Source organism: Salmo trutta, chromosome 24, assembly GCF_901001165.1.
Source record: "Salmo trutta chromosome 24, fSalTru1.1, whole genome shotgun sequence".
Lineage (NCBI taxonomy): Eukaryota > Metazoa > Chordata > Actinopteri > Salmoniformes > Salmonidae > Salmo > Salmo trutta.
Window position 1 is genome coordinate 10,304,740 of NC_042980.1, and position 16,614 is coordinate 10,321,353.

Sequence of the window (16,614 nt, forward strand, 5' to 3'; positions counted from 1 at the left end):
TTCCTGATTAAGTGTTCTGCTGACCTAAGTTGTGAGGAGTCTCTTGCACTTGTCTGACGCCTTCCCGTGGCTGTTTTCCATCTTTGCGATGTGGGAACCAAACTGCATGGCTCTCTTAAGGAGTAGAGCAGAGGCCCCCAGGCCCAGCTACTTGGCAGCCAGACTCAGTAGCAGTTTCTCCCGACAAATCTGCCTTCTCGGACATTGGCAGGGCATTCAGGAAACATACCACATCCTCGTCCAAATAGGGAAGCCTATACAAAACCAACAAATAAATATAGCAAGTGCGCTTGCTTCAGTTCCTGAATGGCAATGCTAATAGAGCTAAAAAAAAATGTACCTTTTAGTTTAACTCTTTCCTTGAGTAAATCAAGTGCATTGAAATGACTTAGGAACTGTGCCCACTTTGGAGAGGTGTGTGTCCACTTGGAGACACCAGTTAGTCCTCTCACTCAAACCCTTGTAAATGTTTTGTCTCATGTTGCATCTATCCAACATTTTCCAGTAATAGTCTTAAAGTTACTGAATGTATCCAGAGTATTTTCCGATTTCGTTATCAACAAACGTGGCGAAAAGCACAGTAAATTGAAAAATGCACATACAATCAACAGTGTAATGTTTGGATTCAGATTTGTCAGGTGAACGGCTGTGTACTCACCTTTGGTCTAATCATTTTCCCATTATCTATAAACTATTCCCTTTCAATTGCTATGATGGTTATGCATATGTTTTTCATATTTCTTCTGTAAGAAACATTTAAATGTAACCCTATCCATATAGGCCAATTCCCACAAGTGTAAAGGGTTAAACAAAAACTCTTTCTCTGAGCAATTATATTAGTATAAAATAATATTAATTCCCTTTTTAACCCTAACCCTATAGGTGAATCGGTGCCATTATTTTTGATCAAAATCAAATCAAATGTATTTATAAAGCCCTTCTTACATCAGCTGATATCTCAAAGTGCTGTACAGAAAACCAGCCTAAAACCCCAAACAGCAAGCAATGCAGGTGTAGAAGCACGGTGGCTAGGAAAAACTCCCTAGAAAGGCCAGAACCTAGGAAGAAACCTAGAGAGGAACCAGGCTATGAGGGGTGGCCAGTCCTCTTCTGGCTGTGCCGGGTGGAGATTATAACAAAAGATGGCCAAGATGTTCAAATGTTCATAGTAGACCAGCAGGGTCAAATTATAATAATCACAGTGGTTGTCGAGGGTGCAACACGTCAGCACCTCAGGAGTAAATGTCAGTTGGCTTTCATAGCCGATCATTCAGAGTATCTCTACCGCTCCTGCTGTCTCTAGAGAGTTGAAAACAGCTGGTCTGGGACAGGTAGCACGTCCGGTGAACAGGTCAGGTTCCATAGCCGCAGGCAGAACAGTTGAAACTGGAGCAGCAGCACGGCCAGGTGGACTGGGGACAGCAAGGAGTCATCAGGCCAGGTAGTCCTGAGGCATGGTCCTAGGGCTCAGGTCCTCCAAGAGAGAGAAAGAAAGAAAAAATTAGAGAGAGCATACTTAAATTCACACAGGACACCGGATAAGACAGGAGAAATAGTCCAGATATAACAGAGTGACCCTAACCCCCCAACACATAAACTACTGCAGCATAAATACTGGAGGCTGAGACAGGAGGGGTCGGGAGACACTGTGGCCCTGTCCGACGATACCCCCGGACAGGGCCAAACAGGCAGGATATAACCCCACCCACTTTGCCAAAGCACAGCCCCTACACCACTAGAGGGATATCTTCAACACCAACTTACCATCCTGAGACAAGGCCGAGTATAGCCCACAAAGATCTCCGCCACGGCACTACCCAGGGGGGGACGCCAACCCAGACAGGAAGATCACGTCAGTGACTCAACCCACTCAAGTGACGCACCCCTCCTAGGGACGACATGGAAGAGCACCAGTAAGCCAGTGACTCAGCCCCTGTAATAGGGTTAGAGGCAGAGAATCCAAGTGGAGAGAGGGGAACCGGCCAGGCAGAGACAGCAAGGGCAGTTCGTTGCTCCAGTGCCTTTCCATTCACCTTCACAGTCCTGGGCCAGACTACACTCAATCATAGGACCTACTGAAGAGATGAGTCTTCTATAAAGACTTAAAAGTTGATACCAAGTCTGCGTCTCTCACATGGGTAGGCAGACCATTCCATAAAAATGGAGCTCTATAGGAGAAAGCCCTGCCTCCAGCTGTTTGCTTAGAAATTCTAGGGACAGTTAGGAGGCCTGCGTCTTGTGACCATAGCGTACGTGTAGGTATGTACGGCAGGACCAAATCGGAAAGATAGGTAGGAGCAAGCCCATGTAATGCTTTGTAGGTTAGCAGTAAAACCTGGAGTAATATGATCATTTCTTTTGGTTCTATTCAAAATTCTAGCAGTTTATTTAGTGCTTTATCCGGGTAGCCGGAAAGTAAAGCATTGCAGTAGTCTAATCTAGAAGTGACAAAAGCATGGATTAATTTTTCTGCATAATTTTTGGACAGAAAGTTTCTGATTTTTGCAATGTTACGTAGATGGAAAAAAGCTGTCCTTGAAACAGTCTTGATATGTTCGTCAAAAGAGAGATCAGGGTCCAGAGTAACGCCGAGGTCCTTCACAGTTTTATTTGAGACGACTGTATAACCATCAAGATGAATTGCCAGATTCAACAGAAGATCTCTTTGTTTCTTGGGACCTAGAACAAGCATCTCTGTTTTGTCCGAGTTTAAAAGTAGAACATTTGCAGCCCTCCACTTCCTTATGTCTGAAACACAGGCTTCCTGTGAGGGCAATTTTGGGGCTTCACCATGTTTCATCGAAATGTACAGCTGTGTGTCATCCGCATAGCAGTGAAAGTTAACATTATGTTTCCGAATGATATCACCAAGAGGTAAAATAAATAGTGAAAACAATAGTGGTCCTAAAACGGAACCTTGAGGAATAGTGGCCCTAAAACAGAACCTTGAGGAACACCACTAAGAACCTTGGCGTGATCCTGGACAACACCCTGTCGTTCTCCACTAACATCAAGGCGGTGACCCGATCCTGTAGGTTCATGCTCTACAACATTCGCAGAGTACGACCCTGCCTCACACAGGAAGCGACGCAGGTCCTAATCCAGGCACTTGTCATCTCCCGTCTGGATTACTGCAACTCGCTGTTGGCTGGGCTCCCTGCCTGTGCCATTAAACCCCTACAACTCATCCAGAACGCCGCAGCCCGTCTGGTGTTCAACCTTCCTAAGTTCTCTCACGTCACCCCGCTCCTCCGCTCTCTCCACTGGCTTCCAGTTGAAGCTCGCATCCGCTACAAGACCATGGTGCTTGCCTACGGAGCTGTGAGGGAACGGCACCTCCGTACCTTCAGGCTCTGATCAGGCCCTACACCCAAACAAGGGCACTGCGTTCATCCACCTCTGGCCTGCTCGCCTCCCTACCTCTGAGGAAGCACAGTTCCCGCTCAGCCCAGTCAAAACTGTTCGCTGCTCTGGCACCCCAATGGTGGAACAAGCTCTCTCACGACGCCAGGACAGCGGAGTCAATCACCACCTTCCGTAGATACCTGAAACCCTACCTCTTTAAGGAATACCTGGGATAGGATAAAGTAATCCTTCTAACCCCCCCCCTTAAAAGATTTAGATGCACTATTGTAAAGTGGTTGTTCCACTGGATATCATAAGGTGAATGCACCAATTTGTAAGTCGCTCTGGATAAGAGCGTCTGCTAAATGACTTAAATGTAATGTAAATGTAAACACCGAAACTTACAGTTAATTTGTCAGAGGACAAACCATCCACAGAGACAAACTGATATCTTTCTGACAGATAAGATCTAAACCAGGCCAGAACTTGTCCGTGTAGACCAATTTGGGTTTCCAATCTCTCCAAAAGAATGTGGTGATCGATGGTATCAAAAGCAGCACTAAGGTCTAGGAGCACGAGGACAGATGCAGAACCTCGGTCTGACGCCATTAAAAGGTCATTTACCACCTTCACAAGTGCAGTCGCAGTGCTATGATGGGGTCTAAAATCAGACTGAAGCGTTTCGTATACATTGTTTGTCTTCAGGAAGGCAATGAGTTGCTGCGCAACAGTTTTTTCAAAAATGTTTGAGAGGAATGGGAGATTCGATATAGGCCGATAGTTTTTTATATTTTCTGGGTCAAGGTTTGGCTTTTTCAAGAGAGGCTTTATTACTGCCACTTTTAGTGAGTTTGGTACACATCCAGTGGATAGAGAGCCGTATATTATGTTCAACATAGGAGGGCCAAGCACAGGAAGCAGCTCTTTCAGTAGTTTAGTTGGAATAGGGTCCAGTATGCAGCTTGAAGGTTTAGAGGCCATGATTATTTCCATCATTGTGTCAAGAGATATAGTACTAAAACACTTGAGTGTCTCCCTTGATCCTAGGTCCTGGCAGAGTTATGCAGACTCAGGACAACTGAGCTTTGGAGGAATACACAGATTTAAAGAGGAGTCCATAATTTGCTTTCTAATGATCATGATCTTTTCCTCAAAGAAGTTCATGAAATGATCACTGCTGAAGTGAAAGCCATCCTCTCTGCTGCTTTTTAGTTAGCTTTGCGACAGTATCAAAAATACATTTTGGATTGTTCTTATTTTCCTCAATTAAATTGGAAAAATAGGATGATCGAGCAGCAGTGAGGGCTCTTCGATACTGCACTGTACTGTCTTTCCAAGCTAGTCGGAAAACTTCCAGTTTGGTGTGGCGACATTTCCGTTCCAATTTTCTGGAAGCTTGCTTCAGAGCTCGGGTATTTTCTGTATACCAGGGAGCTAGTTTCTTATGACAAATGTTGATCAAGTTACTCATGGCCTCTTTCTGTGTTCCGATTTTTTAATAATGGAAAATCTGCGTGCCACTGAAGAAGAACAGAAACTGGGCCAACAGTGATGACAGACTGGTGTGACTCAAATCAACATTTAAATTGGTGGTAATAAATGGGCATTAATCACTAAAACGAAAACAAATATTATTGCTTAGTGTCCTATTCAGTACTTGCCTAGCCTCCTTCCCATGGTCCGCTATGATTCTGTCATCTCCAATGAGATTCCATGTAGAAATTCTGCCCAGCTCCATGGCCAGCGCTTGGACCAGACCCTCATGCCCAGAGGTCTTGAAGTGGACTCTGTGTCTGGAGTACCCTGCCATCTGCTCATCGGCACCAATACCTGTCAAAACCACCTGCAGACAGAGTAGTGGTTCGATTAGGCCTACACACTGTTGATCGAATTTACACCACGCCCAAGCTTGCATAATTTCCTCAAAAAAGAAACAGACTTTATTCACATCTAAATGGTATGTTCCTTATTACTTTACCCATGTGATCTACAAAGGACAAGACAAACACATCAGTGATATTGTACCTTGGCAGATGAAGTGAACCCCCCTCGGTTTGTTGCCTTCTGTGAGGAAGCCGGTTCCTCTCACTGCAAACCACACAGCACATCCAATGCTGTCATCAAGAACAGTATCCAATGGGTGCACCAGGTGACAGATGAGCTCCAGGTGCATTTTCTACAACTCCTTCTGTGGGACGTTGATTTCAACATAACTCAATTTTCTCTCTGGATTCAAACGACTCATTGCTGAATTTGCGATTTCCAACTTGTGTAATCTTTATGTACAACGGCAGATGAGCACCGATACGTTTTATCTATAATTTCTCTTCATTTTTTATCTTCATATGACAAGGATTAAAAATTATTGTCTACTTGATGATGATGACTTTGACATCAATCCAATCAAAGCTATTGTAGATATATGATACGATGTCATTCTATCTGTGGCCAAGGACCTTGAGCCTTCTTGGATGGGCACTTCTAATATAACTCTATGGCAGAACCCAAGGGGCTAAAATGTTCGAGCTCTAACCTTAGAATTGGGGATGATGTACTGTCCCATGAGTGACAGAAAACAGAGCCAATCAGGCGCAACGCTCTGTATTTTCTGCTGGCTAGCCCCACCACCACAGAAAGCACTGAGCTAGGCTGAAACACCTGCATTTAGGAGCTACCTTACTCAAGAAAGAAAAAAAGACCATGTTTGTATGCAGCTTTATTAACTCAATGACATTTTATTTATTTTTTTACATTGTTTGCAAACTGATATGTGACATATATTAATGAAAAAATAAGCAAACAGGCAAGCCCCCCCAAAATATTAACTTTTTTTTTTATAATGAATCTTAAGGTTTATATAAAAGCTTTATAAGACAAATCAGTATAGGCATTTATAGGCTAGCCCAAATATCAAGACGCTATAGCTGGTTTCCCTGTAGGTAACTACAGTAGCAATAGAAATAATTAGTACGGAAGTAATGCATAAGAGATGTATTTTTGCTGAAACAAACCCACTGATGAAGAAATAAACAAATGTCACAAATAGTCTTCTTGAATCAATTTAATGCCTTGAGCAGTGACCTTTTTTTTGTATCACACCAGTTTTTAAAAACCCTCTGGAACAAGTAAACACTGTCCAAAACAAAAATATATTATTTTTTTGAAAATGTTCATACAAAGATATTCAAAAGAAATAGACAAAGATAGTTTAAAAAAAATGTGAGATACTTATGATAAATTAAAGCCCATTGTTCATGGACCATGGTTCACCAATGAGAAAAAAGGTCCTGTCAATCATCTCCGCTCTCTTTTGTAGTCTTCTTCAGCTTGTTCTTCAGCTCATTCATCATCAGGGGATTTCCAAATCTGGTGGATATATATTGAACAAAGGTGTTATAATAAAAAGAGAGTGACATTCATATAGGGAATATCTCCATCTAAAAGTGATTTCAAACAAGAAATTAAGAGAATCTTGTAGAAAATAGTTTCAATTGATTCCCTACCCTGGATGTCTAGGCGGTGTCCATTTAGTTTTGCGCTCCTCTTGCTTGTTTTGCGTCTCTTCTGTCTTGGGAGATTCATCCCTTACATCTTGCTCTATCTCAGATTTCTGTTGAATATATGACATTGCCAAATCAAATTAATAAGAGTCAGAATAATAAACATACTACTAGACCTATTCAAAGGTTGAGCTCAAAAAAGTGCAAGTATCTGATTGGTACCTGAGGGATATTTTCTGTGTTATTTTCACCTCTCACCCCCTTTCCGATCTTTCTTAAGATGGGGGGCCCTGCACCGAGTCCTGAATAACATCATAGCAACACAAACAACAAAGAAAGATATCCATTCACACTTACATCTGGGCATCATCCATCATTTGTCATAGAACATTGTGTCACCAACGATAACAGAATGTAGGAACACATGTACATTCAATTTCTCTGTTCAACTTACCAGGCAGTTTGATTCCGATGCCGCCCATGCCCCTCATTGGTATCCCTGTTGGGCCTTTGACTGGCACGTGTATGGTGGGTTTTGAAGGGGAGGGGGTCAAAGATGGCATCTGTAGAAGAGTACGGGGATCCCTGGGTGGACGGGCATGTGGATTCTTGAGGGCAATGCGAGACTTTTGAGCAGTGAAGTCCAAAGCGGAGGCGTCAAACTGCGATGGTATGATAAACAACTGATTTGCTGACAAGTTTCGAAATTCATAACATCCTTTTAGATGAAGCTATCAAGCTTAATTTCGATAACATAAAAATAAGGGAAACAAATCCAATAAAATATATGAAAGAGACTAATGTTTGCTTTATCTTTTACGATTAGACATCACAATCGTATGTATTTGATTGCATTCTTTTAAAGGGATACTTCAGGATTTTGTCAATGAGGCCCTTTATCTACTTCCCCAGAGTCAGATGAACTTGTGGATACCATTTTAAAAAATGAGGAAGTTGTGAATTTTGGCCTCATTGCCAAAATCCTGAAGTATCCCTTTAATAGGGAAAGTATTATTATTACCTGAAGCTGAAGACTTGGGTCTACATTTTTGGTTCCTGATGGGGAACGGAATCCTGCTTTTGCACCCTCCCCTCTGTTTTCCTCTGGTAATCCTGCATCTGTTTCCACAGTTTCCCCAGACCACCCAACCTGGGATTTCTCTATTATTCTATCTTCAATCTCCAGTAATTGACCCTGTGATGCAAAATCTGTCTGCTTCGATAAAACAGGCCCTGTCTTCATAACTTCCTCTGTTACCAAAGCCTCGGTCTCATCGGTTTCCCAAAATAATCCTACCTCAATTTCCAGTGATTTGTTTGCCGTGTTGTCTTCTGCCTTCTCTTTTAACACAGCCTCTGTCGCATCTGAAAGTTCAGCCTCTAGCATTATTAGAGCCTTTGTATTTTTCACTAATTCTGTGTCTGACACATCTGTTTTCTCTGATAATCCAGCATCTACGGTCTCCTCTGATAATCCAGACTCTTTCTCCACATCTGGTATTTCTGTGTAAATATCCTTTAATCCAGCCTCACTGTCCACTGATTCTTCAGATAATCCAGCCTCTGATATTTCAAGTGATCTGGACTCCAGTGATTTGTCTGATGAGTCAGTATCCATCTCTACTGTTTCCACCGACAGCACAGTCTCTGTTCTCACATATAGTATGTCTTCTTCTATGTTCTTCTGTAACCCATACTTGGTCTCTACTAAATCAGTCTCCATCTCCTCTGAAAATCTGTCCTCTGTCTCATCTGTGTCCTCTGATGAATCAGCACCTGTTCTATTCGTTTTTTCTAATAGCTCGATCTTTGGCCTAACTTCCTCTGGTAATTCAGCTACTGTCCTCACTAATCCAACTTCTGTCTCCACCGTATCCCCAGCCTCAGATTCCACTAATTCCTCCACCGATGGCTCTGTCTCAATCCTCTCTGTCTCTTTGTCCTTCTGTGATCCAGACTCAGTCTCAGATAATTCCTCCAATAATTCAGACTCAATCGCTGTTGTTTCCCAAAACATTCTGGCCTCCATGTCAACTATTCCAGACTCTGTTTCCGCTGATGGCGATTCCTCGATCCTCATATCAAGTATTGCTGCGTCTGTCTCCTTCATGATTCCCTTTTCAGTCTCCAATGTTTCCCCAGCCCCTGGCTCCACTAACTCTTTCATTAATGTAGCTTTTATATGATATTTTTCCTCTGATAATTCATCTTCTGTTTCCTGTGATAGTACAACTTCTCCACAAACCATTTCCTCAAATAATCCGGCCTCTATTTCTGTCGAATCTGGTAATCCAGACTCTACCATTCCCTGTAATTTAGTCCCAGCCTCAGATGATTTGTCTAATAAACTATTATCTGTTTCCAGTGACTCATTAGATAACACAGCCTTTGTCTCTGTGAGAAACACAGCCTCTGTATGAATTGATGATGGGTACAACGTCATGTTCTTTGATAATCCTGCCTCTGTCGTCACAGTTCTTTCTGATGATGCCGTTTCAGTTCTCACATCTGGTATTTCTGTCTCATGTTTTTTCACTAATCCAGATTCTGTTTCCAACATGTCCCAAGCCTCAGATTCCACTAATTCCTCTGTGTTTGTCTCCATTGACAGCACTGTCACAGTCCTCACCTCTGGTGTGTCTACCTCTGCCCCCTTTTGTAACCCTTCCTCCACAGTTTCCCTTAGTAATCCAAAATTGTTATCTGCCGATTCCTGCATTGATCCAGACTCTGTCTCATCTTTGTCCTCTGATGGCACAACCCCAGTCCTCACTTCTGGTATATCTGCCTGAGTCTCCTTCACTGATTCAAATTCTGTCCCCACTGTCTCCCCAGCCTTCGACTCCATCCAGCCCTCTCTAAACTCTGCCTTTATCTCCTCTGTCTCTTTGTATAATCCAGCCTCTGTTCTCAGTGTCTCATCTGATAAACAAACATGTGTCTCTGCTGCTTCCTCTGACAGTCCTAACTCAATCTCCATCGGTTCATGTGATTCAGCCTTTGTCTTCGCTAGGTCCTCTAGTATTTGAGTATCTGTTTCATTCAGTATTACAGAATCTGTTCTCTCTGTTTCTCCCAGTGATTTCGCGACTGTGTGCTCGTCTACTACTGTATCAGAGGCTTTCTCAATATCCTCACTTTCAAATAATCCTTCAACAGTTTTCGGATCTTCTTTCCCTTCCATGAGTTCACTCCCTGGTGAATTGTCAGATTTAAAACTAGTTGCAGTGTTCTCTACACCTTCTAACTCTTTGGTATCACTTTCGGTGTGTACTTCTTGTAAATGGGTGGTGTTGACTTCATCGTCGCCAACTTCCAGGATCTTCGGTGCCGTATTCTCGTCTAACTCTTTGCCATTGTTGATTTCAGGAATTTCCTCTCGAGTTTCTTCACACGCTACATGTTTTGGCTCCTGAGCCACAAGATCCTCACATAGCCCAGGGGAAATGTATTTTGCCACGCCTCTGATTTCCACTCTATTGTCAACCACTGAAATAAGTTTTCCCTCCACTTCATTAAGGGGGTCTTCGTCTTCTTCTGAGATCTTTTCTTCCTGTAGTTTATTTTTCTCCACTACAACGTTTCTCTCCTGATAAAAGAAAGTGTCCAGTCCAGTCACTTGATCTTTCACATCCTCTGCCTCTGTATCCGTCTTCGTCCGAATACTGATTGCAACGTCTTCTATCTTGTTACTGCCCCCGTCCTCAAACACTTTGGATCCATCCTCCGATACCTTTTCTTTTCTTTCCTCTAACACTGTGCTGTCAATTCTTTCAATGTTGCACTCCATTCTCTGCTCGTCTCTAACAACAGTTACCTCATCATTTGACACAAAGACTCTTTTGTCATAGGCCATTGGCAATTCCAACTCTGCCTCTGAAACAAAGATGTCCTGGCCTCTTCCCAATGTTCCATCTTCGTCCGATAATCCTCCACAAAGCAGTTGTGGGCTGGGTTCATTTTCTTGATCAAACGTCTCTATAGTTCCTTCATCAAACTTCAAACGATTGTCACCATATTCATGTTTGTTATTGTTTTCTGAGACTTGGAAATCATTGTGCGGTCCAAAGCCCCTGTCCGATATCTCTTCCTGTTCTCTTCTGTCCATCTCTTCTATTGCTCTAGTCTCTTCCTCTCTCTCCTCCTTCCTGCTAAGTTCTTCCATGTCTACGCCATTCTTCACTTCATTACCATCTCGACTCATTTCGTCTTTGATTACACACAGATCATCGCTATTCTCCCCTCCCGCTGAGAATTCTACTATTTCTGCTACTTTCCACCCTTCTTTGTCTGTCTCCATGAAGAGTACTGCCGTTTCTTCCTCTCCATCTTTTTCATTTAATCTTACCATGGTTTCATCCTCTGTACTTTGCACATCGTGTTTCATTAATCTGTCCTTATCCAAAAGTGTGGCAGGTTCAGCACAGGCTGATGTAAGGTTTGGGGACTCTATATCAACATGTATTTCTCTATCTCTATTGTTTTCATGTTCTTCTGTTTTGGTTCCTTCTTTACAACAGGGGAATTCTTCAGTCACTTCTTCAGGGATTTCTTCTTCCTCCTCTTTTCTTGCTGCCACTGCACCTCTTAATCTATTTGCTTCAGCGCAGTTGTAACTGTCAGTGTGTCCTTGTGCTCCCTGGCCCTTTGACCTTTCAGATGTCGGCTCTCTGAATAAGATCTGGGTCCCAGTGACTACCACTGATTGGACCCCTTTCCCAATACTTAATTCTTCTTTGGTAACATGCTGGATTGTGTCTTTATTTTCTGTTCGGTCCACCTGCTCTTGTTTTATATCATCCCCCTCCTGGGATGCTTTGCTATCACTCCCTCTGTTGGATTGTCCAGTGTATTGCACATTTTCTCTGCCGAGGCCTGGACCAATGATGACATTGCACTGTTCCCAGGCAACGACGGGTCTTGGTTTCTTAACCTCAGAGCCTGTTTCAAAAGTGACCTCAGTTTCCTTTATCTCATTTTTCGCACCATGTCCATGGTCGTCTGTTTGTTGTGCAGCAGTGGCTTCCTGTTTTGAGCTTGTGTCATTGTTAATGGGCTCTGGGCTTAGATACCTCCCCACAACTTCCGTAAAGTAATTCTGTGTGTGTATGTGTGTGTGTGTGTGTATGTGTGTGTGTATGTGTGAAAGAGAGAGAACGAGAGAGAGAGTATTACTCTATGTTAATGTTATTTACTTCCTTGTCCATATATGATAACATATGATCACATTACATCAATCCAGGTACAGTGAAATAGAGTTAATGCTGTCATTGTGTTTTTCTCCTCCTTGGGGAAGTTCTCAATTCAAACTAATTGTTCATCAACAAATTATTAATTAGTCTTAAATATATCTATTGTAATTGTAACAATAGGAAATAATAAACCAATCAGGTAGGCTATAAAAACAGTGTCCTGTAGTAAATTATTTCAGCGCAGAAACTCACCCAAACTGTCCAGAAAGTCCTCCCAGCACGAGAGAGGGGGCTTGCTGGTGAGTCCATCTTTTGGTGTTTCAGTTGCTTTTTTCAATAATATAATAAACTTCTCTTCAGAGTAGGCTACAACAAATTAACTGCAACCTGAGGTAGCCTACTTCTTCTTGATAGGCCTATTAATTATTTTGTCAAACGAGGACAACAAAAAAATCCCATTAGTCAATTGTCAAATAGACCTATTAACTTTTACAGAGATCTAAACGCGAGCAAATGTAAATGAGAATTTTGGTAACAGCTCTTATGTAGTTCCTGACGCTGAGATGTCCGGTTAATGCGTCATCGCGTTAGTGGAAACCAAGACTGTTCACAGGGCAGGTCTGGTTGTGGTTAAATATGTTCGAGTCACATCAGGGACAATTTTAGCTAACCCTACACCTTTTCCTAACCTTAACTTAATTATCCTAACCTGTCACGTTAATTATCCTAAACTGCCATGACAACAGTCTTGGTTTCAACTAATGTGATACATGTATACAGCAGGAAGATGATAACGTCGCGTTCAAATGCAACTCTGAACAAGGAAACTCGCCTGACTACTTAGGCAAAGATGATATATTATATTGACAAGATGGTCGAGTGACTTCTCTAACAATGGAAATATATGTCCTCAAATATGAAAGACGGGCGAGATCAGGTGGGACCATTCTAGCCAATGAGAGGGCAGATGTGCCAGTCTTCACATGCCTAACTCTAATACAAAGTCTTATTTTTCTCCAAAGTTGTTGAAATGCCACGTGCGTCCATTTATATAAGTGCATTTTTTAACAAACTAACCATTACGAAACGTATATTTGATCAAATAAGCATCATGTAGAATATTAGCAATTACATTTCTTCTTAACCAAATTTGCCGCTGTCATTGACCTCCGCCCCAAAATAAGATGTTTAATATGGCGATAACCCTCTCTCCACTCCTCTCTGGTTTAGGCACGTCGCACACGCATCATTGCAGGAAGCGCAATAGTCAGGCACTGTGGTTGCATCATAATACGCATACAACCCAACGTTAGCGGTAAAGCCCGGTAACGGTTCCGATTGTTTTGACCATGTCATTCTCGCACGGACAAGGTGAGTTCGCAATATATTCGCCTCAATGTACTCTCCAAAATTCTAAATGGAAATTAGCAACAGAGAAGACCTCAGCAAGACTACATATTCCTGCAGGAAGCTCCTGAACCTCATCTCTAGCAGACACTGTCAGCTACACATCACCAGCGGGATCTGTGCCCAAGCCATGAATCTGTCCCCTTTTTCTGTCTAGCTAGCCACTGACTGCACTCTAGTTAGCAGAATATTAAACAAATTATTGTTTTACTTAGCCTAAATAATTGTTTGTACAGGATGTTGACTTTGGTGTCTATTTCAGACCCGGCATTTTTCAAGAATGAACATAAGAGCATTAAAAGGGGAGAAGACCACTATAAGTCTTGCCATGTTGAGAAGTGCAGCTATAGTGAGATGCAATTTACTGGTTTGGTGTGGGCCAGCATGAGCGATAAACTTTATCCTGTGTCAGTGAGTGTAGCTATTAAGGTAAGTTTGAGCATCTTAGCAATACAATGTCTTCTATACAGCTGTCAACGTTCTACAAGAAAAGAGCCAATTAATCAATGATATAATCATTAACCAGATTACCAGAATTTGATGAGTGATAACTCAGTTGTAGAATGAATCTAAAAACTATTGACATTCAAAATGGACTTTGTTAGACATCCAGTCTGTATTGTAGTTTCATGACCAGAGACAAATCTTCAAAGGCACAGTTTTTATTTATTCGGCGTGGTACATGCATTCACATTGTCTTGATTTATGGGATCCTTCAACATATGATTGATATGTCATAAAATCCCAAGTCCTTCATTAAAAGTTTGTGGAAAAACTGTACTTGTCCTCATATTCTACAGCTGTAATGTCATCAATCAAATCAAACGTATTTATATAGCACATTTCTTACAACAAATGCATTTCAAGGTGTTCAGTCATTGGATGGGGTGTTGTCTATAAAGTGGGGCACATATAATGAAAAGGAGGGCATCAAGGCATTCAAAATGTCTACAGGGATGGATGTGCAGGAGTCATGGCTTTGGGTCACGGAGTCTGGGATCCTGGGAGCCTCACCGGATGGTCTGGTGGGCATCACGGCAGTGGTGGAGGTCAAGTGTCCCTATGGTGCAAGCAAGGGACCTTACTGTTTCAGTATGATATGTTGGATAAAGGAATAAAGACACACCAATGTCAAGTTCAATAGTCTTGTTCAAGCATTGTACAAATCCCTACACGCGGAGTCCGGGGAACAGTCCGGCTAATCGATTACCTATCAACTCGACTCCGTAAGACTTACCATTGAAGAGACAGTGAAGTCGAAGGATTTCTATATCAAGGAGGGAGGGTCTTACCGCCTCCGTGAAGACCATCCTTACTGGCACCAGGTCCAAGGTCAGCTCCACATCACTGGAAGGGACACCTGCTTCTTTGTTGTGTGGACCACAAAAGCCTAGCTTTGATTGGACTCATGTCAACATCTTACTTTCAAAGTCTTAGTTAGCAGTCATCATCAGTTGTCATCAAGTCCACAATCATTTTTAATCCTTGTCATATGAAGATAAATAATGAAGAGAAATTATAGATAAAACATATCGGTGCTCATCGTCCATTGTAGATAAAGATTACACAACAAGTTGGAAATCGCAAATTCAACAATGAGTCGTTTGGAAGGAATCAGTGGCTAACTGCAAGCGTTGCAAAGAAGCCTCCATGTCAACAGCATACTTTAAAAACCTTAGCTCGCAAGCTAGCAGTCGTCGCCATGAATCACGTCAACAATCAAATTCTTTTCAATCCTTGTCATATGAAGAGAAATTAGAGATAAAACGTCTTGGTTCTCCTTGGCCATTGCACATAAACATTTCACAACAAGTTGGAAATCGCAAATTCAACAATGAGTGGTTTGGGAAGGAATCAGTGGCTAACTGAGTTCAGGACAACTGGGAACTCTGGGAAAAACAAGCTACTACTGGGAAAATACGTTTTGAATGGTCATTCAAACCTGTATTGTAAATCCGGCATCTTTCTCTTTGATGACAAAATTTGCCCACGAAGGACCGCCGCACCACTTTCCTGTTCAAGCACATCACAACGTGAGTCCAAAAATGTATTTTGCGGCTTCATAAATTATATAGGATGCCAGATAGATATGTATACCATAGCTAAAGTAATACTAAGTGTATGTTGTGTAGTAGAGGTTGACCGATTAATCGTCATGACCGATTTAATTAGGGCCAATTAACAATCGGTAATCGTCATTTTTGGATGCCGATTATGGCCGACTACATTGCAATCCACGAGGAAACTGCATGGCAGGCTGACCACCTGTTACGCGAGTGCAGCAAGGAGCCAAGGTAGGTTGCTAGCTAGCATTAAACTTATCTTATAAAAAACAATCAATCTTCACATAATCACTAGTTAACCTAGTAATATCATCAACCATGTGTAGTTAACTAGCTTGTCCTGCGTTGCATATAATCAATGTGGTGCCTGTTAATTTATCATCGAATCACAGCCTACTTCGCCAAACGGGTGATGATTTAACAAAAGTGCATTCGCGAAAAAAGCACAATCGTTACACGAATGTACCTAACCATAAAAATCAATGCCTTTCTTAAAATCAATACACAGAAGTATATATTTTTAAACCTGCATATTTAGTTAAGAAATTCATGTTCGCAGGCAATATTAACTAGGGAAATTGTGGCACTTCTCTTGCGTTCATTGCAAGCAGAGACAGGGTAGATGCAACAGTTTGGGCCGCCTGGCTTGTTGCGAAAATGTACATAATTGTGACATAACATTGAAGGTTGTGCAATGTAACAGCAATATTTAGACTTAGGGTTGCCACCCATTCGATAAAATACGGAACGGTTCCGTATTTCACTGAAAGAATAAACATTTTGTTTTCGAAATGATAGTTTCCGTATTTGACCATATTAATGACCAAAGGCTCGTATTTCTGTGTTTATTATATTCTCATTAAGTCTATGTTTTGATATTTGATTGAGCAGTCTGACTGAGCGGTGGTAGGCAGCAGCAGGCTCGTAAGCATTCATTCAAACTATACTGCGTTTGCCAGCAGCTCTTAGCAATGCTTGAATCACAGCGCTGTTTATGACTTCAAGCCTATCAACTCCTGAGATTAGGCTGGCAATACTAAAGTACCTATTAGAATATCCAATTGTCAAAGGTATATGAAATACAAATGGTATAGAGAGAAATAGTCG

The 16,614-nt window shown here is 42.0% G+C and overlaps 1 protein-coding gene across 1 annotated transcript; it reads right to left on the minus strand.

Moving 5' to 3' along the window:
- Positions 1-6,171: 6,171 nt before the first annotated feature.
- Positions 6,172-12,594, minus strand: LOC115160663 (uncharacterized). The gene is made up of 6 exons (XM_029710902.1): positions 12,290-12,594; positions 7,867-11,943; positions 7,300-7,507; positions 7,068-7,147; positions 6,849-6,955; positions 6,172-6,711 (listed from the first exon to the last, which is right to left on the minus strand). The coding sequence occupies exons 1-6, from the start codon at positions 12,344-12,346 to the stop codon at positions 6,636-6,638; spliced, it is 4,605 nt and encodes a 1,534-aa protein (XP_029566762.1). The 5' UTR covers positions 12,347-12,594; the 3' UTR covers positions 6,172-6,635.
- Between the last annotated feature and the right edge of the window lie 4,020 nt (positions 12,595-16,614).

Bases quoted from the DNA above. Each gene is read 5' to 3' on its own strand.
- LOC115160663 (XM_029710902.1), bottom strand. From the start codon at position 12,346: ATGGACTCACCAGCAAGCCCCCTCTCTCGTGCTGGGAGGACTTTCTGG. The intron at 7,148-7,299 runs GTAAGTTGAACA...GATGTTATTCAG, and splicing joins CATCGGAATCAAACTGCCTG to GACTCGGTGCAGGGCCCCCC. The intron at 6,956-7,067 runs GTACCAATCAGA...TATATTCAACAG, and splicing joins ACACAGAAAATATCCCTCAG to AAATCTGAGATAGAGCAAGA.